Source organism: Centrocercus urophasianus, unplaced genomic scaffold, assembly GCF_019232065.1.
Source record: "Centrocercus urophasianus isolate 14NV4802_14NV808 unplaced genomic scaffold, USGS_Curo_1.0 seq_2, whole genome shotgun sequence".
NCBI lineage: Eukaryota > Metazoa > Chordata > Aves > Galliformes > Phasianidae > Centrocercus > Centrocercus urophasianus.
Genome location: NW_024884755.1, coordinates 5516065 through 5542215, shown reverse-complemented (window position 1 = coordinate 5542215; position 26151 = coordinate 5516065). Strand labels below are relative to the sequence as shown.

Below are 26151 nucleotides of genomic sequence, written 5' to 3'. Positions count from 1 at the left end.
CCGGCCCCTCCCTCCGCCCGCCGGGGCGGGGCCGGGAGCAGCGCGGGGCGCGCGGCAGACGCGGGCCAGCATCGCGGGGCGAGCCATGGGGCAGGGCTCGGCGCGGCTCAACCGGTCCGGCGTTTCGCGGGCGGCCGGCGGCGCCTGCGCGGCGGACAGGCAGCGCGCGGGGCCCTTCTCCGGCGCCGCCGCGGCAGTGCTGGCGGCGCTCATGGGGCTGCTGGTGCTGGTCACGGTGCTGGGCAACGCCCTGGTCATCCTGGCGTTCGTGGTGGACCGGCGCCTCCGCACCCAGGGAGACTTCTTCTTCCTCAACTTGGCCGTCGCCGACCTCCTGGTGGGTGAGTGCCGGGGCGGCGAAGGGCCGGGGGAGCGCGGTGCGCCGCGAGAGTCACCACCGGCTGTGTCCACAGGCGGCTTCTGCATCCCGCTCTACATCCCCTACGTGCTGACGGGCGAGTGGAGGCTCGGCCGGGGCTTGTGCAAGCTGTGGCTGGTGGTGGACTACCTGGTGTGCACCGCCTCCGTCTTCAACATCGTCCTTATCAGCTTCGACAGGTTCATCTCTGTCACCAAGGCGGTAAGGGCTGCGCTCCAGGGCACGAACGGCAAAAGCCGCGGTTAGCAAAGAAGCCCAGAACAGAGCAGCTGCAGGAAGGGCTTCCTTGGGTGATCCTCGTGCTCCTCAGACAACACAGGAGATGGGAGCAGCCTCGATACACCCGCTCTGTTCTGGAAGTAGGTTTAGGAACAATTGGCTTTGGGAGAAAGGAGAGTTGTTTCTCACTTCTCTGCTGCTTTAGAAACTGGCACAGGCTGTACGTGCTGCTGTTGAAGCTAGAAGAGCAGAGCCTCTCACTTCTTCTGCAGTCACACCTTAGAAGAGCTTAGAAAATCATTACCCAATGCAACAGAGCATTCCCTCAAACACAGCAACACACCTACTGCCAGCCTCCAGTAAAGGCAGAGCTCTGCACCAGGTACTAAGCCCTTCCATGGTGCCCAAACAACACGTTATCTCTGGCATTACGTCTCATTCTTCTACAAGCAGTTCGTGGCTATTCTTCAGCACCATTTCACTTGTATTTCATTAAAACATTGAATTAGCTTCATTGTTCAATGTAAATCACACTGAAGCAACAATAACTTTTCAGTAAATAGTTGGAAGAAACAACAGCACTTAACACAGTTCATAGGTAGCTTAGTATTTCACCAACTATTTTTTCCAACAGGGAGAAATAAACAGATTAATTCTCAAATAGTCAACACAACATTCCTTTATTTTCTAAGTTCTGTATTAGCCATGAATTTTACTTTTATAAACCACACTCATGACTATACACATAATATAAATATAGACTGGATGGTTTCAGAACCAAGCTGTTTATAATAAATGATAGAGTTCAGCCTCTTTGAAACATTTCAAATAAATCGTCCATATAAAAATCCCTCCCAAAGAGTACAGAATCTGCCTACTGGTGTAGAGCAACATGAGAATACGTGAATGAGTTCTAAATTATTCTCTCAGTGAAAGCTTCAAACTTCCTACAGAAGTTGCTAATGATTTCAGGAGCAGTCTTGAAAAGGACTGCAAAAATGAGACCCAATTCAGACAAACTCAGAATTCCTCAGCTGTACTGCCATACTAACCAAAACAGCATAAGCCCTGGAGACCAAAATTCACAGACTGGGGCAACGGGCATGAATTCAAGGAGATTTCAAGGCTGAGGACTTTGTATTCCAAAATAGTGTCATAGGTCCCTGGGATTAACAACTGTAGAGATGGGAAGATGGAATTCCAATTCATTATATGAATATTGTCTGGTACACCAGCAAATTAGAATATGAAAACTTAGATAATCTTGAGGTTCTACTCTATAGTGCTGATGTAGTTTACTGACTTAACGCCATACAACCCTTGTGGCACCTTAGATTCCCTGTTTTCTAAATAAGAAAAAATACTCACCCTGTGAAGCATTTTGCAGACCACAATACTCTTATCAATCCCACCTGCAGGTAACAGTTCTGTAAGTAATTTGTGACAAAATGAAAATAAGGGTATAAAACAAAAGTTCTTCACCATTTCTTCTTGTGGGCAACTTCTGCTTAAGAAAAAAAAGCTATCTATACAAAGCATTGAGGATCTGCATTCACAGAATACCCGTGCAAGCTCTATTCATTTATTACAGTTTCTAGACTGTTTAATATAGAATACATCAATGAATTTCAAAGAGCTGTCTTTGATAGCTTTGATAAACTGTAAACTTGTGTCATAGCTTATGCAACAGAATACATAAGCAACTAGTAACTACTAATTCTAGAAACTGCAATGAGAATTTACTTCAGAAAACCCTGTTTTCTAGTTTTAAGGTCTGATGCACATTCTCAGAACCTACCCATCACCATGATAGTATTTCTGAAACACCCACTCTAACAAACATCTTTTCTGTGGTTTTGTGAGCCTGTAACCCCTACCCCCAAACCAATATATGTTATCATCAACCTTCAAAAGATAAGAGGTCCACATTCCAAGGTGCCCATGGAACCACTTGAGATGCCATTAATATACATGACTTCTTCCTTTCTCAGGTGAGTTACAGAGCACAGAAAGGGAAGACCAGAAATGCAATACTGAAGATGATCACTGTATGGATTGCTGCTTTTCTTCTCTATGGTCCAGCCATTCTCAGCTGGGAGTACGTAGCCCAGAAGAGCATCCTTCCAGAAGGAGAATGTCATGCAGAGTTCTTCTACAACTGGTATTTCCTAATGATTGCTTCTACCATTGAATTCTTTACACCTTTCATCACTGTTACATACTTCAACTTAAGCATTTACCTCAATATTAGGAAACGCATATCCCTTAGAAATGAAAACTTATCTCCTGGCCAAGAGGACTGTGAGATGAGTTTCCAAGGGAAAAAAAGGGAACACACCATATTTTTTGTAAAACCTGCTAACAGACAGAAACACAAGAAGAAGAAAGCAAGCAGCCTTTCTCCCCTGCAGAAGGCTTCAAGGCTCAGCCTATGTAAATTTGACAGTCAGTCATTAAATGTGAATGTCAGTCAAGACCTTACACCACTTCAGGTGGACGTAGAGACCAAGTCTCATAGGAACAGTTTCTGTAAAAGTACAGAAGACACAGGCGGCGCCACCACGAGAGCAGACGCTGCTGTGACAAACAGATTTAGACTTACTCGAGATAAAAGAGTAGCAAAGTCTTTAGCAATTATTGTAAGTGTGTTTGGTTTGTGTTGGGCACCTTATACGCTTTTAATGATCATCAGAGCAGCTTGCCATGGGCACTGTGTGTTACATTCACTTTATGAGACTTCGTTTTGGCTTCTGTGGGTGAATTCAGCCATTAATCCCATTCTGTACCCACTATGCCACATGAGCTTCAGGAAAGCCTTTATCAAACTCCTGTGCCCAGGAAAAGTTAAAATTCATCCTCATATTTTTATGTAAAAAAAAAAAAAAAAAACCCTGTGAAATTTGTCAGTAAGCACATCTTGCTTTCAGTGGGAACACAAACTGGCCAATACTCATATGTAAATAGTAAATGCACTGTGCACTGAATATTTAAGGGAACACTGATGAGTGAATATTCAGGAACTTATAGAATACAGTCATCTGCATAGCTGAAGAAACAGCAATCAATGAAAACAATGGTAATTTCTCAAAGCTCTTCAAGGATTTGCCTACAGTGTACTTTCTGGTGATGATGCACTAGCACTGAAGAGACAAAAAGGGAATACAAATTTCATATCCAACAACTGGGGAGTGTCTTATTATTAATGTTTAAGTAAAACTGGTAAGAAATTTGTTAGTTTGGATTTGTTATATTTTGCCCCCAGCCACTCTGTAAGGACTTCAGGGTCTTAGCTGCTAGGTATATGCATTTTGGGGAGGAAATCCCCAGTCCCTAACCAACTAATGGTACCAAGGAAAAGCTTGGAACAAGAGGTACCAGAACAGTCAGGTTACCAGAAAAGCTGAACAACTATACCAATAAAGGAACACTGACTTGGGTGGAAAAGGTGATTCGTTTCCACCTTCATTAGCATCTTCTACAGTTTTACAGACATTTAATTCTGAGAACAATTCATAGCTATTGAACATCCACAGTCACTCAGTGCCACAGCCAAAAAGCATCTTAGCACAGCTGATCTGAAAGTTCACTAATGAAGTTCATTTTGTAAAATTTCAATAAAGGTAATTACCAACTGTGAAAGAGTTACGACTGTCATCTTAACCAAGAGCATACGGAAGTAAGCTTATAACATGAGAATAACTGCAGCTGAAGCCACAAAACTATTATTAAGAAGTAATTCCTGAGTTACAAGTACATGTTACCTTAAGAATTAAACATAGTTTCACAAATATTCTAAGATAAGAGGGCATATTCCAACCATATGAATGCATCTACATGAACATAATAATCACATTTTACTATGAATGCTTCATAACAAAGAGTCTGCTTTAACTTTTTTCTTAAACAAGGGACAGCATCAGCAGATACTGAGTAATGGTATTCAAAAGTTTTTTACTTACACCACAAAGCAAATGAGGCCATGAGGTTCCCTCCATTCCTCCTCCACTTCCAAACCAGCAGAGCAACAACCTAATTCTTATCTTCTCTGTAATTCTTAGGTTTCCTAGGATTATATTTGTCATTTTCAAAAACAAGTAGTGACACTAAATTATTGAACAACCCAGCAAAGTTTGACTACCTCATCCAATATAGCCTATGCCATTTTAATAGCAGTGACCGACTCAAGGAGTGAGGAATTTCAGTCGGTAGCTTTAGAACACTGCAGTCAGTTAAGGTAAAGAAACAAGATTTCAACAAAGTTTTTAGGAAATGGTATTAAATCTACAACTAGATCAGTCTTCACATATCATTGGGAATTGCTCTACCACTCACATTTCTACAGCTTCATGATTTAATTGCCACATATCTCTTTAGCACAGACCCAGAATCTAGCAGGCTTCTCCACCATTCAAGTCAGAAAAGCACTCTGAAGTGTGAACAGGCACCTTTCAGCAGAAATTGATTTTGGATGACAGTTTTCTGCATCAGGACAGCTAGCACCCTCCTTAGTTGGTCCAGGTTAACCATGCCTTTGTTTTTTTGTCCCTTCAAAGCAGAAGTCCCTTTGCTTTTATCAGAAGGTAGTACTAGGTTCAACAGTGGGCTCTGAACAGACAAAACAACAGGTGTTAATAGCAATTTTATTGTTTCACTGGTGCAAAAATCATGATACGGAATAAACTGGTGTAATGCATTTTCCCCTAAATTTACAGTAATGAAGGTTATACATATCTATATAGATTGCAATTTCTCTATTTTTATACTATTTGGAACAAAATTATCTTGATAAATACTCCCTGTGCACGGTACTGGCTCTCGCTGAATGTCACAGAGCCTTAATATGCAAAATATAGCTTCTGTTTTTGAACATGGTATTTTAAAACTCTCCAAACATGCATTAATATATTCTAGTTTTTAGGGAAAAACATTACACTTAGTCTTAACTTGCATTAAAAGAAAAGCACAAGCAGAACCTGACATACAATAATCCCAAAAGTCTGATGCTCTGCAAGGATCACAGTTTCAGATGACAGTCACTGCCAGTTTAGAACTCTAGTGCCACAGAAGCAACAGCAAACAGACAAGAGAAGTCAAAAACAGAAGAGCCCTACCATGTCACATAGATTCCAAAGAAAGATTCAGCCATGCTAACTGAAGAAACCTGTAGTTGCTGGTCCAACCTTTCAAATTCGTTAGAGTACTTAACACAAGTGTTTGAAGTGCCAGACTGAGCACATGAATGTTAACTTGACATTTCTGAAAGGCACAATCTATGAAACTATCTTTAAAAAAAACAAAACAAACCATATGGTATGTAAATGAAAAGAAATAAGTACAGTGCGTATCTCCTTTAAAGAACAAGACCTTCATAAATTGGCCCCTCAGATTCTGGTGATTCCCTCCTCAGACGCAAGTGCTCCAGTGTGTTGTGAAAGTGTTTGTTAATTTGTTCTGTTTCTTCAGTAGATTCGAGGTTTGGAAGATCTTCTCTTATCTTTTGTATGAGTTGATTCAAAACTTGAATTGTCACCTGCAGGAGAAGATATGAGCAACAAAATAATTGACAAGACCTCTGTGTAACACATAAATATTAGTTCTAACAGACTACAGACAGACTTCCCTTGGTATTTGGACAGTTCTTACAGTTATTATTGATAACATGCAGACAAACTGCTGGATTCTGCACCTTCTCTTGCTCCTCCTTGTGCCTATTGCAGGCACAATACTTCAGGTTTCAGAATTTTGTGAAAGCTCCCCCCAACTCCAGCAAATATGAACAGCCTCTCAAGTGAAGAAACCTATAGATTTGTAACTTAACACAGCATTTCTCTTCACTTTATTCATTACAAATGTTAATAACTTTAAACAAATAAAGCACACAACCAGACTGTCTAGACAACCTGTCTCCTGTAGAAGTCAGGATGGTAGCATCAGATTAAGTTATTCCTAGCAACCAAGTCACAGCTCAGGAAAGTACAGCTGTCTATGGCAACAAATCCAGCATTACACAGAACACCAAAGCACAAAATGCACTGCAGACTGCCACTATCACATTCTTACAGATGTGCTCAGTGCCTTGAAATACAGTGTTTTGCCTCAATCCACAGTTCCAACAGCTCCAACACTACTGTAGTAGCTGGAAATTGGTTCTGCTGCTGGAAGTTATCACATCCCTAAAATCTCCTTGGATGTTCTCTCAGAATTACATGATAAGTTATTAACATCTGTTCTTCACTAAGTGGTGACATAGGAACTTCAGAAGTTTACCAGCTACATGCTAACTAAACAATGAGTATGCTGCAACCGTTATCTCAGATGTCAGGTGAAACTTAGGCTGGCATGCAAGACATCACACCAGTGAGATTAAAGTCTACACCAACCTTTGGCAGCACTCTAAGCAGTGACCTTGAATAGCTCTAAGAATTTTATTTCCCTTAGTGCACATTAAGTTAAATACCTCTGAAGTTAAATGAAAATACAGCAAGGTCTTAAATCACAGTCAGTTTTGACCTAATAGAAGTAGATGTATCCAAGTCTCGCAATTTAAATTCAGAACTAGATTACAAGTGATTTTCTTTCCTATGAAAGAAGTTATCTCTACAACATGGAGAGCATTGTATTTTACTAGCATACCAAAAATTGACCACTTAGTATTACTGTTTAGCACACTAAGCAGACATGATCCAGGGTATAAATGAGTACAGGTATTAGAAAACAGATTTAATGAATAATGCATTTTTACTTACTGCCTCATTTTCCTTTTCGTAAAAATAGATGTATCTATTGAGAATTTCTATGAAAAGTTGGACTTGCAGAGAAGGGTCCATGCACTGATTTGCTATTTTTAAAGCCTTCTTCAGGCACTCCATCACTCTCTTTCCTCCATGAAGCTACAAGGAAAAATAAAGTTACAAGAAATAGAATAAAATAATATAAGAAATAGAATAGGGAGAACCAACATCTCTTCCCTCAACACATAGATAGCATTTCACAGGGGTACATTACAAAAACAACTGTAGAGAATGACACAAACTGCAGAACAATCTACCATTAAAACTGTACGTTTCTCGATTTTAACAGTTTGGATAAGCTTTCCGTAAATCAGGCAATAACAAACAGTTGTTGAAAGCCTTCAAGTATCTAACTAAATCTGTACACTACCTACACTACAATACCTACACTAACACGTAGCTTGTGAAACAAATTTCAAACAAATGTTCTTAAGTGCTGTTGCTCATGTGGGAAAAGCACCCCTTCTTACGTTTGAATTCAACAATTTGTACCTTCAGAGTTCATTGATTCGTATGCAAACAACTATAGAGATGTGTAAAATGCAGGAGATTACTCTGAGCCAGCCTTAAACTAGCTGACAATCACAAAATTTTGCATGGTACTTCCACTTTTAAGCTTGAGGTTTTTTTTAATCCTCTATTTATGCACACTGTAAGATTTAGAAGCTTCATATATTGGAACACAGTCCAGCCAAGCCTGATCACACTGTGTTCACTTTAGAAGCTAGTGCATTCTGAAGGAAGACACAGCTACATCACTGAGGTAGGATGTGCTGCGCTGTGTCCCTTAATTCTTACCTCCTCTCCATTCTTGTCAGTGTTTCGGCCAGACCAGAACAGATGAGCACAAGTACTCACAGCCCGGCACTGGTCTGGTTTCTTAAGGAGCTTAGAGGCTGCCAACGCACACTGAGTCCTCAGTGGCTCATGGTTCTCCTCACTGAAGCACTTCATCCTCTCAAACGTCCCAATTATCAATGTGATTGCAGCCAGCTGTGCCTTTGAATCACTGATTTCATCTTCATACAGAGAGAAAGCCTAGTCAGAGAAGAAGGCAAATCTTAATTATTGCTTCAGAACAATATAAAAAGAATTACACTTGCAATAACAAAAACACAATTGGACACTTCATAAAGACTGTCACCATCTAGTCAAAACCACAGACTAGAAGCGTGTCCTGCAACAAAGTTATTGAAATAGTCATAGAAAACATGTATGGTTCTCTAAAAACAGAGATCGAGTTTCTCCTTATTTCAGGCATCTGTTCAAATAAGAAACTTCAGTAACAGAAATATTCATTAACAAAGATTATTTGAAATGCAAAACAGCACAGCAAAAGCTTAAGTGGTAGGTTACTGACCAGTCAGGTTTCCTGACTGTGAGTCAGGAAAATGTTTACACTGCTGCTGTGTGGACAAAGACCCTTCAGAAAAAGAATGTACCACTAAAGAAATCTCAAACTATTTCTAAGGTAAGGCACATAAGGTCCATCAGGACTGTGCTGTGTCAGAATAGCAACTGATCCACAGTGAGTAAAGACGGGGGGGGGGGGCGGGTATCAGTGACTCAGTTTAAGAACATGCATTAGTAGCAGTATGAGAGGAAAGATTAGAACAAGGCCTGTAATCCGGATAGCAATAGTAAGTCAGTTCTTCATCTAATGTGGGCAAGTGGGAGAAAAGCTTAAGTCACAGGTGAAGCAGACTTGGAAATAATTTAATAACTTTCAACAAAAAGATGGTTATCAATAAGGACCAGTGTGTCAGCTGTGAACGCCACAAATTTTACAGGACTTCCAAGAGTACCTAAGATCAGTACAATACGAGCTACAGGAGCTGGAAAATGGTCTTAAAAGAAATGAAAAAGCATTTTACATTGAGAAAGCCACACTCCTCCTGCAAACCAACCGCGTGAGGATGTGGCAGCATTGCAATGTAACGCATGTTGTCAGACTGTGTACTCGAAATATTATCAATGGAGCTCAATTACACAGAACCCTGGGAAGCAAGAACGAAGTTAAGGAGTTTCTACCTAGTAGTATTTGCTGCAATATTTGATGTTTTAATCGTGCTAGATTTTCAACGTTCAGAAAACTGATCCAAATCAAATTTAAGGTAGCACAGGACAGTGACAGCAAAGGACAGCTGGACACTTACCTGGGACATGAATTCATAGGCCACAGTTTCATGATTCTCAAAGCCAATCTCCCCTGCAGCCAGCGCCCCTTGTAGAAAGAGACGAAGAGGCAGCTCTGCCAGCTCTGCTTTGATCAAAGCACTGATGGTCTGATGAGCAAATGAGAAGATTTTCTGGCACTTCTTCTCCCACTTGTCATCCTAGAGAAGTAAAACAAGTTAAAGACTGAACAAGACAGCAGTAAGAGAAAAGAATATGAACTGTAGCAAACTGTGTTAAGCACTCCAATCTGTTCCCTTCTGGATGTCAGACAATAACTGAAATGGGTTGGTATATGTGGGCCTCACAGAACTGCATGGATCTCAGCAGGTCTTAACAAAACCATTGCGAGGGAATTTCAAGACATCCAATTTCAAGAGTGCTTTTAACAAACATTTTTTCTTCACTCTACAACCCCACAGTAAGGGGAAATGCATGTTTAAGCTATTACTTTCAATTAGAAAGCATTTAAGAGATAAAAATTGAAGAAGAGTTGTTTTAATGTAACTTGAGCAGTAGTTAAAAGAGTGCAATCAGCAGACGACTGTGCAGTCTGCCTTGAGGGGAAAAAAAAAGTCAAGCTTTTGCACACTATTAGCTGCAGCCAGACAAAATGCTCCCTGCTCCTCTAAAGAAGCAAGCAAAAAGAAACAAGTACACTGAAGACATCCAGAGACCAACTCACCACTTTGGAGTTTTCCTTGTAGCGAAAAGCAAGCTGGTATGCTGCAAAAACCAACGGTGGCAGCGTAAAACGAATACGTTGGTTCCCACCTGCACCAAAGTGTTTTCGAGCAGTGTTTAAGATCTAAAAACAGAAGCAGTGGAAGGCTTAGAGAATTCTTTAAAAAAAAATCACATCATTTGCATCTACAACAATCTGCACTCCGTGGAGCAGGAAGACACATGAACTGCTTCACATGAATTACATTTGTGCAGTATCTGTAGGTTTTTCGTGCACTGAGTGACAAAACTTTTTCCTGTAATTGCTTAATAAGCAGTAGGCAATGCTCATACTGTATTAACTACAGATACATTCTGGATTGAGTAGAGAGACAGAAGTTGCCTGGGCCCACATTTAGAAACTGCATCAGATACCTTCTATTCTCAGAATAACACAGAGAGCAGAAAAAAAATGACCATCCTTTGCTATAATAGCCTGTAAAAACTATAAAGCAGTTAAGTTTAACAAAACAAGTCAACCAAATTTCACTCAATGCTTTTGAGATAGATGGTTATATGAAGCAGTTAGAAGGCTAGTCGAATTGCACCTTAACACACTACTTCTAGGTAAGCAGCTTTCTACACTTTTGCATGATGTTGTGCATTAAGTTGGCAGCGCCAGAGCAGCTTCAAGCTCCAATCAATCTTTTATAGTAAATAATGCAAAAACTGACACTTCACAGAACACAAACACACTCAGAAGCACCAATGCCATACCTTATACTGTTGGTCAGGGTCATCTGAACGCAGAAGATGAATAAATCTTCCAACAAGACTCTGCTCATCAGCAAAGTCCTCGGGGTCAGGGTCTTCAGCAGGTTGATCTGGCTGATCCTGGATCAGCGTGGATACCAAATTCATGATAGCATCAACCTGTTAAAGGCAACATAAGCTGTTTAAATTTGAGTAGTCTATGAACATACGTTGATAGAAACTGGAAGTGTCTTTACAGCCATTCATAGTCCTGACAAAGGACTAAGAACATTTTAACTGTTGATGCTTTAAGACTTACTTGCCTTACACGCTGAAGAGCCCCTCTCTGCATAGAGGGACAGAATAATTGTACTGACAAAATTCAGATTCTAGAAATACTATTCAAACCTTCTTCAGGTAAAAGGACAAACTTCAAGGGGGAAAAATCAAGATCTTTGTTAAAGCTTAAGAAGTAGTTTCTAGGATGAGGTAAACAAGATACATAGAGACAAGATATCTGAGAACTCAGGCAGAAAAATAATCAAGCCAGATAAAACCTGGGCTGATAAAATGGGGAAGACAAGAACAGAATCTAAGCATAACCTATGTGAGATCCCTTAGAATGTTTTCAAGTCTTCAAACAGTAGCTAAGATAACCATAATTTGCAAGGAAGTAAGCTTTTATCATACCTGTTCTTGGGACACAATTTCTGTGTTATAATCCAACACGTTGCTAAGCACATAACAACTCATGCTCTTCCTGGACTCGTAATCAAAGTACTCAAACAGGGGGTGGAAATGTTTTAGTCTCAAAACTGTCAGGATATTGTTGTAAGTATCAATAGGGATTTTCAGAAGTCTGGTCAGCTCCTTTGAAACAGCACTACTTGTTGCAATACTAAAAGAAAATACATGTGAGACCACAATTAATTACTAGCTTACATACACAGGCAGACTTAAGTCTGCCCCAATACCAACTCTGATATAGACCATAACAACTAAGCAACCCACAGCAAAGAAGATCAGAAAGATAAAGGCTCAAGAACAGCTCTTTGAGATATACAGCAGGAATTACAAATTTTAAAGCCACAGGCAGGAACAGACTATGGCTGCTAATTCAGCCAAAGGAAAACTCCAGAGGGCTGTAAGGGAAAGAACAGATAATGACTACACAAAGCTTGGCACATAAACACTGTGCATCTGTACAGCTACATGGGGAGATTTATGCACAGACGAGTAAATCCCGGTGAGTCAGGCTTTCCCCCATTGTAGCTTATCATGAACTTCCACAGCTTGGCTCTTGCACCAAGATGTAGAATCTAAACCATGCCTCTTCATCTTAAAAAATACAATGTAGAAGATTTGAGGGCAGCTACTGCTCCAGAGAGAACATAATATTTACTTACTGTTCCAGATTAAGTTTATTGAATATTTCTACAGTTGTCTCCAACACCTTATCAACATAGTCAACACGGTCTGGGTAGCACTTCATAGCTAAGTTAATGAGAGAAACTTGCAAGGATACCACATCCTCTGAGGGCATGTCTTGACGAGACTGAAATTTAAGACAGCACTGAGTTGATCAAAACCACATAACTTTGTAAAAAGAACAGACTGCACGCAAGAATTCCCAGCATACCTGTATAACAGTAGCAACCTGCTGTGAAAAGATGTCAAACAGTTTGATATCTGCTGGGATACCAGGTCCATCTTCACGATGCGCAAATAAAGCTAACCTGGTAACAACAACAACAAAAAAGACACTGGTCAGAGTAAGATACTAGAAGAAAAAAGTAAGCTTTTTAGGTATACATGCAAGCTTTATTAAAAGCAAAAAGGAAATTCATCTGAGTCAGAGGCCACAATCAACCACCGAGGCTAGTAAATATCTGTCCTAGAAAAGAGTGCTGATAGACAGCAAGATGAAGAAAGAACAATGTAGGTTCAAATCTGTGCTCTTCACCTAGAAGTTGATTGTTCCTTCCAGCAGAGAAAAAGTTACAGAGCAGCCTGATGGAACAGCAGATGTTCCGCAGCGGTGTTGAACATCCAATAGCATTTTCAGCTAAAAGGTCTCCAGAGGAGGGAGGAAGAAGAACTGAACTATGACTCAACTACTCCTTGTTTCCAAAAGAATTATAGATCAACATGTTTGGGATGTCCACTGCCTGTGAAGAGCAAAGTTCAAAGTAAATTTGAAGTGGAGTAGATGACTTTTTTCCTCCATAAAAGCGAAGTTAAGAGATTGCTCTTTCCTGAGTTACAGAAAGATCTACAAAATATTTAGGAAAAATCACCTATTTAAAGTTTGTAAGATTATTTCTCACAGAGTTTAAAAACTTAATTCTTCACAAACTTCTGCTCTGAAATAAAGATACGTAAGAACAGGCTTAAGCACCAATAAAACCTCACTGCCAGGGAAAACATTTAACTATTCACATTTTGACGGGTTGGGAACAAGAAGGTTTTCTAAAGACAAGGAAAATTACTGCCTTTTCTCAAAGGGACAAGACAGCTTCTTTGAACAACTCAAAGTGTGAGGCTGACAGGCTTCCAAATGCCATCATGCTGCAGGCAGATGGCAGCATAAAAGTTGTGAACGGCTCAAGGAAGACCTCAAAGCAACAAGTCTTTTCAGAAAGACTCCTTAAACAGGAAAGCCTCACGGGAATAGAGGCTAAAGCTGCAGGAGCTCCTCTGCTTTGTTCATGCCCAGTTTCAACTACCTCATGCCAGAAATCAAGATGAGAAATGCAACCAGCAAACCCTGCGTGGAACATATCTAAATCATAACTGCACAGTTCTGAACTGCATAATTGTTCCAAACAACAGCAAAACAAAAGATTTTCATCACACCCATTGACTCAAATAACTGATAACACTGCTACCCTTCAGAGTAACATCAGTCCTAAACAAAAAACTGACCAATTACAAAAGAAGATAATCACACCACCTCTCTTCTACCCTATCTCTGAGAGGGCTCCAGAAGACACTAACAGCAGCCAACACAGTACTGATATGCCTAGAAGCACAGCAGGTCCACTGCCACTCATTTCCTTACTACTGAGTATCTGTAAGAGTAAGAACAGAAGACTTACTGTGGAGGCAATACCAAAGTTGTTCAAGTCCTGCAAATAAATGTGACAGCAGAAGGTACAAAATGAAAGCCTCTATGCAAGAATTACATTGCTACATGATTATGTAAATCTAGCAAGAGGTCCCTACAGTAACTGAACTTCCTACAGTGGTATGAATGGACCAGTTATACAAAGGTGTACATTGGTGTGCAAAAGCAAGAAGGTTTTTTTGAGGCTTCAAGGTTAATGATCTTATCCTAAGTGCATCTTTCTGCAGTAAGAAAGTACAGGTACTCGCTGTCATCGGTGTTGGTTCCATTCAGGATACAAATAAAAACTTCAGTTGAGATTCCTCCCTTAATATTTTAATTCAGTGCAAGCAGTTAAAAGCAGTATTTCCCCAAAATAAGAATCAATAAAGTAGTTCTGCTTCCTACCAGCTCTTTTCTGAAGAGGTTGTCAAACCAGAATACTGCTGCCACTCTAGTTCAAAAACACAAAGCTGGTCAATAACTTGTTTCCTGGCTTCATCTGCTTTTGAAGTTTTAATCTGTCCTTGAAAGTAGGACACATTAGAAGCCGCTAAAGCAGAGCCCAGAGAACAGAAACTACACGAATAATATTCTTCACAGTCTTAATTGCAGGTGATAAAAATACAGTAAAGTTAAACATGAATAAAATATGAAAAATTGAAAGCTTTCAACTGCTAAGAGTTATCATCTGCGTGCGCAATACACACTTCATTTTGAGCCAATTTCCACACCCCCCAATCACTTACCTGTCAATTAAAGCAATTATTATATTTTTCACATTAACATTTTGGTGCAGCTCAGCACAAGCTCTGAGAAATGGGTTCAAGGTTTGGAGATGAAATTCATCTGGGAAAACCTGAAATTTTAGACCAGTAATCATCAAGTTATTAACTGACTTTGCCCACTATCACACAGCAGTAAAACAAAATAGTTATTGAAAAGCAAATACCACACATTAAACACAGTCCTATGACTGTTCTAGGGTTTCCCAAACTGATCTTGTCTTAGCAAATATGTAAAGCAAAAGATGAAAGACAAATTGGTAACTTGAAGGCCTGGCTACGTATCACAATTCTTACTGCAAGCATGGGTGCTCAGATAGCTTACCAGCTTCTGCAACAGAAGCAGCACAAAATGGATACCACTCCTCTCTGTCCACCTGGTGAAAACTAGTATGCATCAAGCCAATGAGAAAGAATACCACTGAAGAAATTTCCCAGTTCATAAGGAAGTAAAAATACTCTGAACCTGACTAAAAGCACAGAAATAATTATCCCCGTGTTCAAAACTAATAACGCAATTGAATTTAAGTAGCTCACCTGTATGATACACTCCATGAGGTACTCTTGAGCTAAAGCATCTCTACAGTTTACAACCTGCTCCAATATTCCAGGCAGAACAATCTGTAATAAGAAGAACAGCCCTGTAGTGTTTTTACAGTCCTGAAGTTCATACTCATAGATGCATTTAATCCAAGTAGAGCAATATTTCTAACACTTCTTGGCTTTTCTTTATGTAAAGACTTTATCACAAAGTCTAAGTGTTCAGAGAAAAAGTTTTCTGCTCCCAGTCAGATGCCCCTTTGGCACATAGTACTAATTCAAAACATGCAAGTCTTTTTTAGGCAAGAATATTAAGTTTTGCTGGCTATCCTTTCACAAAACAAACAATTCTTCCCAAATGCTTTGGAAGGCATAACTTAGAAGAAGTTGTGAAGTCTACTACAGAATGCTCTATATGCACATCTCTCTTAAACCCACCTATTATTATTATTATGGGAATCAGTAAAATGAAGTCAAAACTTCATGCCAACCCTACTGAAAAAGTTTATAGGAAAAATCCATGAGTAAGGTCTTTAGCTTAGCTTCTCAACACATCACACAGTTTCACTAGCTTTCCAAGTTTCAAGTGAAAAGTGGTTCTAGAAGTGCCATGACTACCAAGCTTTTAGCACAGCTGTAATTCTTCCCAACCTGCTTATCTGGAAGCCCAAACTGGTTTGACATGGGGAAGAAACAGCAGAGGTTGGAAAGTGTGGACAGTCATCCTACCTGCTTGTATCGTTCCACATTAACACCTTCCAGCTGACTGAGGCGAACAAGGTTGGTTCCTACCAGAATTCTCAGTTCCTGCCTTTCCCGCTCTCTCTTTTCTCTGTCCCTACTGTGGCCCTGGTGTTGCATTCGCACCCAAAGTTTGTTCATCTCAGCAAAGTTCAGCAGCACAAAGTCCATAGAATCACTGATGTCTCCAGTGGTTTCTTCACTGCAATTGAGAACAGGTTAGGAATATGAAAAGCTTACTGTCTACCCAGGTTTTAAGATAAAAGGTTGGGGAAGCATGTGGTGGGATGTCTAGGTTCATAAGAACAGTTCACATTCTCACTTAAATAAGGAAACATTAAGAATTCCCTTCTCAAATTAACAGAATTCAGTTTTGACAAGAATTTTTAACTTATGCTCCTTCTCTAGAAGCATTCAAGCCCAAGCTGGATGGGGCTTTGCACAGCCTGGTCTACAGGGAGGTGCCCCTGCCTATAGCAGGATGGTTGGAACTAGATGACCTTAAAGGTTCCTTCCAACCCAAACCATAGATGATATCCACCTCTTTCAAACCCGAAAAAGTCATGTCACATATGTAATTACGTTCTGTTTAAAAACACTTGTGTTTAAAGTTACGTGCTGTCTTACTCTGCTTGCTCGCCTTCATCTGGTAAGATGTTCCTGGTACACTGCAGGAGATAGTTGCGAAGAAAGAGGCCTCTAAGAGGATGCTGTACTCCACGGCACATCTCCACCAGGTCTTTCAAAATATCTTTCCTGGACTGTGGAAATGACTTGACATATACAACACCTACTGTTATTAGGAGATACCTGCAGAAGGCACAGAACAGAGTAACAAATTGTCAAATAACACTAAAATACCTTAAAGGCAACAGCCCACTTCAATCCTGACAGCATTACCAAAGTGCAGAAAGCAGTTAGATGACATCCAGGTACCGGGGTGCCATAACTTCAGATATTTTGCCAGCTTTCAATTCCTGCTCTCCTCTGCTACAGAACACAGTAAGTCTGAAAAGCTGATTTACCTCATTACAATTTTTTGTACAAGGAATGCATACATGCTCAGCACACACAGAGTGAATTACTGCTTGTCTATACATACAACACCCTGCAGGACTGGAAAGTAACTCTGGCACAAAGATAAGGTATGTATAATGGTGAAGCATTAAACCTCTTTCACACTGTAGTTTAGCATAAAAGGTGTTACACTCCTCAGAAATGCTCACACCTGCACTTAGTCCTTCCTATCTCTGTATTAAGCAAAGCATACAAGGAACAGCTTAAAAGTATAAAACAAACAAACAACAAAAAAAAAAAAAAAAAAAAACACCCTTACAATCCTCAGAACATGCAAATATTTGGCTCAGAAGCCTCAACTCTGCAAGCTTTGCTAACTCATGAGAGCACCAGAAGGGTTCATCAGAGAGAAACATAGCCTACATCAAGTAGGTAAGAATAAAAATCAAATGATTATGATGAGGTAAAGACATAGTGGCATTACTCCAAATCACCCAATCAGCATGAGCCTGGTACCCCAGAGACCCTTCCTGGCACCACTGTGAAGGCCAAAAATAAAATTTTACTTAGCACAGAAACTTCTGAAGTCTTTATATCTCGAAGGTCCACTCTAGCCCTACAGCAACACATTTGAAGATAAGCCCTTCAGTATTACCTCTAGCACATTTACTTAAAAACTACATTTAGAAAGACTAAGCTGTGGTTACTCACCACTAGGAGACAGATGCTTATGAAGTACCTATTCTGTGTGTAGCTCAAAGACCTAGATCCTCAGCTACAAGTTACTTAACAGGTAGCACTGGGAAAAAAAAAATGCTAGAAGTGCTGTTAATCTCACTGAGCAGAATGGACAGCTTGGTTAGTTTTGTGCTGACCAGCTCTTTACTCCAAGTTTGCTTTACTAAAAAGTGTTTCCATCTCAGTCATGTGCAAAAATAAGATCTTGGCAGGAACAATCTACATTCTGAAGTTGCACTCTTGGCCTAAATCTCATAGGAATCCACTCTTAAGATATGCAGCTGTAACATTTACAAGCAAGTCTTGCTGTCAAGCAAGAATACAGCCCATTATCAGAATTCAAATATTGACCATTATCTGACATTTTTATTTAAGAAAATGCCAAACACATATACACTTACAGTCTTGGAATAATATTTCCAGCATACTGTACTAGCTCATAAAGGTCTGCCACTTTCCTTCCTTTGGCAAATTCATCTGTCAGGTAGACTTCCAAGTAGTGTAGCTCATCAGAAATTGCCATGTCTTGTTCTCTTAGTTAAGGATTTTAGTTCAAAGCATCTACAACAGACCTAGAGAGAAATTTGTTCAATCACACCAAAGAGGAAAGATGCTGTTCAAATACAATCATAGGTTTTAAACAAGTCAAGCCTAACTAGGTAGCACTTCAGAAAAATTCATCACTACTGGCATTAAGAGCACCAAATAAACCTAAACTTCAATTTCCATTCTTAGCATATTAGAAAAGAGCAAGAAATACAAGCAGTTAAAACAGCTAACAAGTGAATGTGATGGAACAGAATATCTAGACTAAGAAAGGCATACAACGTGGTACAGAAGAACAATTTCCTCAACAGCAGGCACAAAGAAAGCAATTTCAAATATATTCACATTCAATTCTCAAACTTCATGAAAAGCCTCCTGTCATTCAGGTACAAGACGACAGACAAGTGCATAGATTACAGCACTTGACTTAGGGCTAGATTCTGTGAAAACAAAAAGGCAAAGTAAGTTGGTTTTATAGATATTTTTGGGTAGCATACAGTAAGCACAACTTTTTATAGAGGTACTATTCTTATAGACCTAGACTCCCGAAGACTCACAATGAAAGATACAAAAGACATTAAAGACCTTCTTCACACCAAAGGGAAAATAACTTCAAACAGTGAGCAAACACATGGATATTCTCTTATTCTACATCCAGATAATTAGTAGAGAAGTGCTAACAAAAATGTGAGAAAAGAGATGGCAACTGAACAACCACAAACAACAAAAAGAGCAGGTGAACATTGCATTCCAAATTCAGCAACCACTTGTTCCTTTAACCTTCAAAGGATACAGAGCTCATAATAGCTCTTAGGAGACAACATAGAAGTCCGCAGCTCACCAAGCTTGTTGGACGCGTGTTTCAAAGCATCCATGAGCTTGTTTTTGTCCTTCAGAGGAGGTAAAACAACAGTCTATCACAAATAACTCCAGGAAACCAGAGTACTTAAACAAACAAAAAAAACTTAAAGCATAGGTTTCTAAAAAAAAAAAAAAAAAACAACAAAAACCAACATGCAAGCATTAAGTACCTAAACATCAGGAAAGTGAGAGTTCTAATTCAAATAAATTAGTATCTAGCCTATATTACATCCTCCCTCCAAGCTAAGCTGAAGGCAGCTAGAAAGCACAAGATATAGCTGTAGCAATGAAGTATTATATTATCAAAAAATATTTTTTCCTATTCAGAAATCCACATCCATCACTCAAGTTCTATTCAGCAAGCAAACCAGGACTACTCCTAAGTCATCCCATCTCCTGTTTTCTCAGATCTTATGAAGAAACCTCCAGCACTCAGAACACACATAATGCCAGTAGGAGCCACTGTTTGATTTCTCCTTTCCCCTCCTCACCCAACAATAACAGCTTACTGAAAGCAAGAGTCACATACAGCATGTGCTTACAATGCATATGACTGCCTAGCACCACAGGACACAAGAAACTTCCAATCTACCATCTATATGTACTTCCTGAACACATCATTAAAAACAGCATTAAGTTTGGGAGGGCAGTGGATGGAATGGCTAGGGTTATACACTTAGCATATGGTTACTCAGTCACAAATAAAAGTGGAAAGTTCAGAGGCAACTGCTTTCAAGACTTCAAAAATATTCCATGCAGCAGAAAACTGGAAGAGGCATTGACTTCCTTGCTACTGTCATCTGACCACAAAGTTAGCTATCCCAGCCAGATGAAAATAAAAATATACGGGAATATTTAAGTTCTGTCATGGCAGCTTTAAATAGCTTCTCTAAATAATTCTCTAGATAAAGCTAAAGCTTCTCAAAGCCAAGAAACGTTCACGTGATTATACTATGGTCTGCACTGACTACAGTTTCAAGCTGAATATCCCAGCAGAAACCCCAGTCAATGTTGCTCTCCAGTTAGAGGAGAACTGATGCATCAGTCTACAATTAGTCCTATAAAAGTTCTCTTTAGCAGCAGATAACACATTAGCCTCACAGTCCGCAGCTCGTGAAAAGACTCCAGTTACAAAGCAACAGTACACTGAACACTGACAAGAACAATTTCTCATCGTGTAGCTGCACATAGAGTGCATTTGAGCAGTGAACTGGTAACAGCCGGCAGGCTCACCCTCAGTTTAAGCTGATTCAAATGGAAGCACCAACTAATGAAGGTGCACCTTTATAATTTATCTTGTCAAATACTGGGTGAAAAAAAAAAAAAAAAAAAAAAAAAAAAAAAAAAAAAAAAACCAGCAACAAACAACAGCTATTTAAGGAACACTGAAGACTCCCTCACTCATTTAGTAGCTGCCTCATTCACTTGCAAAGGCTCTAACACAAAGACACAAAGGAGTTAAGTTCCCTCAATGCACTACAGATTAGTATTGATTTACTATTTTACTCCTAGCAGATGGGAAGCTTCACTGCATTTTTAAGTTACACTCTTACCAAGCATCTCTTCATTTGGAAAGACTGCACCTTCACAGCCTGAATGGCTTCATCCAGGAGTTTTTCCTGTTCATCCTGGGGAGATTGCTGTGTTGTTGGCTGGAAGGAAAACAAACAACAATTTTAATGAATCTACCTATGACTTGATTCAAACTGTTCTCCCATAGTTTAGAATACAGTGCAAGTGTCACAGCAACACGACCATTAAGAGTTGTCAAATAGCCAAATATTCATTAATTATGGGGTAAAGCTTTACTCTGCAAAAACTTTCTTTTCTCCAGGAAAACGCTACTGCAGCCTTACAGTACTTGAAGGGAGCAACTTTCTGCACGGCCTGATAGTGATTGTGCAAAGGGGAATCACTTTAAACTTAAACAGAGGAGACTTAAGTTAAATGTAAGGAAGAAATGCTTTACTCAGAGGGTGGTGAGTTGCAGGAACATGTTGCCCAACAAGGTTGTGGTTGCCCCATCCCTAGAGGGGCTCAAGGCCAGGCTGGATGCAGCCCCGGGCAGCCTAAGCTGGTGGATGGCAACCAGCCCATGGCAGGGGGTTTGAACTAGATGGTCTTTAAGGTCCTCTCCAGCCTCAGCCATTCTATGAGTCTATGAACTTGAGGGCAGGGACAACATGAGTTATGGACAGCCTATACTACCCATATATAAATATGGACAGCATTGTTATTTCCTAGAACACAGAGCCAAGAGGGTAGAACAGTCAACTTCTACCTCCTTTACCAGCATTTTCAGGTCAAAAATACAACATCAGTATTTGGCAAGAAGAAGGTTCATGAGAACACATGGACATCATCACCCTTATGGCAAGCATCATTACTCCTTGCCAGAAGATCAAAGCAAGGCATGAAGCCCAGACCACAACCATACAGATCGTATTCTGCACACACAGGTCACAAGCTATCAGCTAACTAGTATCCAAGCCACACAGCTCTGCTGAGGCCTAGCTCCAGATAAGCAAAGGATAAAGTACAATTACCTCTTCATGGAAGGTAAAGATGACTTGCAGGAAGTAACAGAAACCCAATGAGAATCATCATTTCCTCATGTCCCCTATCTTCCTCAGCAACTCTCTTCCTTTTGTTTCTCCTCAAATAAGAACGCTCCAGGCCTTCACCATACAAAACAAATTCATCTGCCTTTCCAAGGGTCATACTGCATTTTCTGTATTGATTAGACCCCATTGCTTACAGCCTTACACATCCCCCCACCCAGCTGGAACAGGCTCTCCCTCCTGCAGCTGCTTCCTTTCCTCTGCCAGATCAATGAGGTCAATGGAGCTTCCTTCTTTTACATTACACATGACATTCAAGTCTACATCAACCTAAACCCATACCCAGCTTCCTCACAGTGCCCCAGCAGCTCACACACTGCATTCAGTACCACTCCCCATACCTAACACCCAGAGAAGAACCACCACCACGCTGCTGTCACTTAGGCCAGCCCTCAGCATCTCATTAGAGCTCCCCTGGCCTCTCTCAGCCTGGGGGTTTGGTTTCAGAGGGCACCCCTCAGTTATCATCAGGTAGAAGCACTGGAACTGTGGCCCAACTGCACCTTCTTTGGTCTTGAGAAATACCATTTATGCACGCAGAATCCTGTGCTGGTGCTCTGAGCCCACAGCTTCAGTAATTTCTCAACTCTTGGTTCTTGTTCCTTTCCTCTTCCACTGTGTTCAGAAGGCTCCTGCCCTCTGTAACCAAATATCTTGATAAGAATTTAAAAGGCCATCAACTACAACACCATCTTGATGTTCTTAAAACCAGTATCTGCAGTATTCACTTCTCTCAAATGCTCCATGCTTGGAGTTCCCATAAGCATCTTTTAAGGAGCAAGATTTTAATTTGGGTTTTCATTAAAATAGAGAAGTTAAATTTAACACCAATTTAGTAGCTGTAGGGCACGGGCACTGCAGCCTTGGCATACCATGTTTTCCTCCTTTCTCCCACATTCACCACTACCCTTGATTCCTATCCTGTAACTGCAATCTCCCTCACAAGAGACACAGACAACTTCTCCTGTGTGTTTTCCCTACTACCCTACAGAGAAGGCAATACCACACAATGTTGTTTGTGCCCTGGTTCTATCTCACCAGGTGGTGAATCTCCACCCTTCTTCCAGCAGGGAGAAGTCAAGGCTGCTCTGATCCAAGCTCGGTGACAGTTCTGCTTGGAGCAGAAGGCTATGGGTGGAAGTTCTTCAACTGTAACTCAGCACCTCACTAACAGCTAAACCATGAACAATAACCCATTAGCAAATCTGTTTTGTCAACAGAGCAAGTTAGCTCTGCTAATCAGAGTGACTGCACTTATCACAAAGCATGGGCCTTCTGCACAGCACTGAAGCATATGGCAGAGCAGCACAGTGAGGTGGCTGTACCTCCGGGGCAATTCATAGCTACAAACTCTACAAAGGCTTTGAGTAATTTTGTCTTTCCAACAGGACTTGGAATAAATGAAGATAGGTAGAAGGTACTGCACTTCTGCACCTAAAGGAAAGGCAATCGTGGTGTTCTACAGCTGCACAAGTGGCAAAAAAACCTTCCCTGACTGCAACAAACATAACAGAGGCAGCCCAAGGGGCACAGCCTGTAGCAGCATGGCCTCTGAAAGGGGTGAACATCTGAACAGCAGCGCTACCAAACAAGTTCCAGCTCCTTCCCAAATATTCTGACTTTGAAATCTCCACAGAAAGTACCAGCTGACCCTTTTCTACCTACTGCTCTAAGCTTCAGAAGCACAGGGTACGTCTGCACGTGAGCTGGTTACTACCGCGTGCCAGACACACACGGCTGAGGTTGAGGAGACACAGCTCCTATCAAACTGGGAACCAGCTGCTGTGCCAGATACAATGGTGAATAAAGCTGTTTATGTTCTGTACCTTCCACTCCATAGCAAGAACCTACACATCAGTTCCAAGTGTTATTTAATCAGAAACACAACTGCTCTGTGGAATCCTATTCCAATCTAAACTCCCGAAGTAGAAGATATATCAACTCCTGAGAAAAGCAGCAGAGCTGTGTAATCAAGGCACAACACAGCCTCCCTCCTCAGCACCAAGCACAGTAAGATATAAGCTACTGCACAAGCACAAGATAACAATTCTCAGCAACTATGCAGCCAGCCTGACTTAAATGCCTGAGTCTTAACACCCCACAGTGCTTTCTGCCAGTTTGATGCTGCTGAGTTGCCTTGGGGAAGAAAAAATTTAAACCCCAAACTAGCTTGGAAGAAGCATATTGCCTGGCTGATCACATGGTAACACCAGTTACCTGGAAGATAATTCGTACTGCAAACATGGCTCTGGACATGTACATTCTGACAGTAACAGCTACTGCTGACACAGAACATTATCATTAAACCTACAGTGTATAATTTACTTGATTTCTGACACTCGTTTCCACGAGAAGACATCAATACACAGTCTGTTGCATATTTAAGGCTTAGCAGCACTCTGGAGGTGGCAAAAACCCCAGGTCAGGGTGCAGATGGCTTTGAAGTCTAGGAAACTGCAGCACTCCACAGAACTTAGAGCATTAAACCATGAAAGAAATCAAGGTAAGCCTGCAGAACCTACCAAGCAGTCTGTACTCTGATAATGCACACACCTAAAACTGGATGTAGGGTATGGGTAACACAACTAAGAGGAAGATTTTGCTTCTGTTCTAAGGTGTATTTTTTATCTATCCTAAGTATCATTACTTAGATGTGCTTCCAGCATATTCCATGCAACTTCTCCTGTTTGCTCACATCCCATGTTTGGTACCACAACAGAAGTGACTTACCCAAGTTTCTCTACCTCCTTCAAATTTCACGAGGACACCAATCACCCTATCACTGCCCATGCAAAAGGAGCATTTAACCAAGGTAGACAACAGGTTTGCTGCAGAAGATTAGGACTGAAGCCGGCCTAGCTATGAAGCCTGATCACACACAGCAGATTGCTGTGAGCATCACAGCACGGCTTGGTAGTAACTAAAAGAAAGCACAGGCATTTTACATTTATATTAGAAGCATTACTCTGCAACACCAGAACTTGTAAGTCTCAAAACGGAGAAGCCTGAGGATAAACTAAAGAACACCTTTTTCACATGTTTAAGATGTCATTTACTTCCACAAGAAGGCACAAGCAATCCACAAGAATCAAGGGGCTGTGCAGTTTAGTCATGAGATAACTGACAGCAGCAAGAAACACTCTAGTTTAAGGTTCAAACATTTTGCTTTCAGCATGGCCACTGGAAACAGCAGCAGAGCTCGATCTGGTAGAGGGGACCACGCCAGCACGGCGCTGGTCTTCTCTTCCTCCATCAGACACGACAGGGCATTGGAAGAAGGGGACAGAGAGCAGACACGGAAGTGACAAACACAAGGGAGCCGTGCCAGCTGGGAACCATGAGGTACCTGTGGCAGTGACTCGGGAGGCAGATCACCTGCACACGCTGCACATTTCCTGTTATCCATTCAAGTATTTCCCCTTCATGACAGGATTCACGGCCACACACACACACTTCTGGAGGATGCAGCATTAAATCCAACCCAACACACAGACGACGTCAGAACACAGATCTGCCCCAGCAGCCCTGGGACTGCACAGCTCTACTTCAGTTCATTTGTGGCACCAAGTATGTCCGTGCCTCGCTGTGCAGACACGGCCAGCACTGCTCACACTGCAGCTGGACGGACCAACAGGAAGAGATGCCACAGCACACGCTGCTGAGGATATCGCCTCAGCAAATACAGTGAACTCGGGTTGTGCCAGGAAGCACAGCTGTCCTTTTGTTGTCGCCGAGCATTCAGAAGCACGTCTCGGTAAGCGCTACTCCACGCTCCAGGTTTTTCATAAGCACTCACAACCGCTGCAGAGCGGCCTGCCCCAGACCCCGGCCGCAGCGGCTCACGCTGCCGTTTAGGGCCCGGCCCCGCCTCGCCTCAGCCCCACCCGCGCCGAGCAGCGGCCTCGCGGCCTCCAGAGCCCTCAGACCCCGCCGCGCGCAACCGCTGACGGTGCTCCCGAGCTGCAGCCCCCGGGCCCGGCCCTACTCCGGGCCTTCTCTCAGCGGCCGACTCCCGCCCTCGGGGCGGCGGCGGGACTCGGGGCTCTCCCCGCTCTCCCCCACTGCCCTACAACCACCACGCGCCGACCCCGCCGCCCCTCACCATGGTCGCGCCGCCGCCACGAGCCGCCCCCACCAGCAACGCCCCGCAGCGCCGCGTGCCGTCATGTGACTGCGCCGCCCGCGCCGCCCCGCCCCTCCGCCGAGCCGCCGCCCT

At 41.6% G+C, this 26151-nt stretch overlaps 2 protein-coding genes across 2 annotated transcripts; one reads left to right on the top strand and one right to left on the bottom strand.

Annotated features, from left to right (window-relative positions):
• Window positions 1–85: 85 nt before the first annotated feature.
• Window positions 86–4307, top strand: LOC122161951 (histamine H3 receptor-like). Its single transcript, XM_042821755.1, has 3 exons — window positions 86–341; window positions 414–580; window positions 2590–4307. The coding sequence occupies exons 1-3, from the start codon at window positions 86–88 to the stop codon at window positions 3469–3471; spliced, it is 1305 nt and encodes a 434-aa protein (XP_042677689.1). The 3' UTR covers window positions 3472–4307.
• A 917-nt stretch (window positions 4308–5224) lies between these two features.
• Window positions 5225–26100, bottom strand: VPS35 (VPS35 retromer complex component). The gene is made up of 17 exons (XM_042821495.1): window positions 26038–26100; window positions 20868–20966; window positions 19247–19343; window positions 18309–18432; window positions 16780–16962; window positions 16141–16354; window positions 15409–15492; window positions 14836–14945; window positions 12620–12716; window positions 12387–12535; window positions 11671–11878; window positions 11005–11160; window positions 10250–10372; window positions 9546–9725; window positions 8188–8427; window positions 7345–7488; window positions 5225–6128 (listed from the first exon to the last, which is right to left on the bottom strand). The coding sequence occupies exons 1-17, from the start codon at window positions 26038–26040 to the stop codon at window positions 5949–5951; spliced, it is 2391 nt and encodes a 796-aa protein (XP_042677429.1). The 5' UTR covers window positions 26041–26100; the 3' UTR covers window positions 5225–5948.
• Between the last annotated feature and the right edge of the window lie 51 nt (window positions 26101–26151).

Excerpts from the sequence above, each read along its gene's own strand:
- LOC122161951 (XM_042821755.1), top strand. The coding sequence starts at position 86 with ATGGGGCAGGGCTCGGCGCGGCTCAACCGGTCCGGCGTTTCGCGGGCG. Across the intron at positions 342-413 it reads CGTCGCCGACCTCCTGGTGG|GCGGCTTCTGCATCCCGCTC; the intron begins GTGAGTGCCGGG and ends CTGTGTCCACAG. Across the intron at positions 581-2,589 it reads TCATCTCTGTCACCAAGGCG|GTGAGTTACAGAGCACAGAA; the intron begins GTAAGGGCTGCG and ends TTCCTTTCTCAG.
- VPS35 (XM_042821495.1), bottom strand. Across the intron at positions 12,717-14,835 it reads ATAATTGCTTTAATTGACAG|GTTAGCTTTATTTGCGCATC; the intron begins GTAAGTGATTGG and ends TGTTGTTACCAG. Across the intron at positions 8,428-9,545 it reads CCTATGAATTCATGTCCCAG|GCTTTCTCTCTGTATGAAGA; the intron begins GTAAGTGTCCAG and ends TTCTCTGACTAG.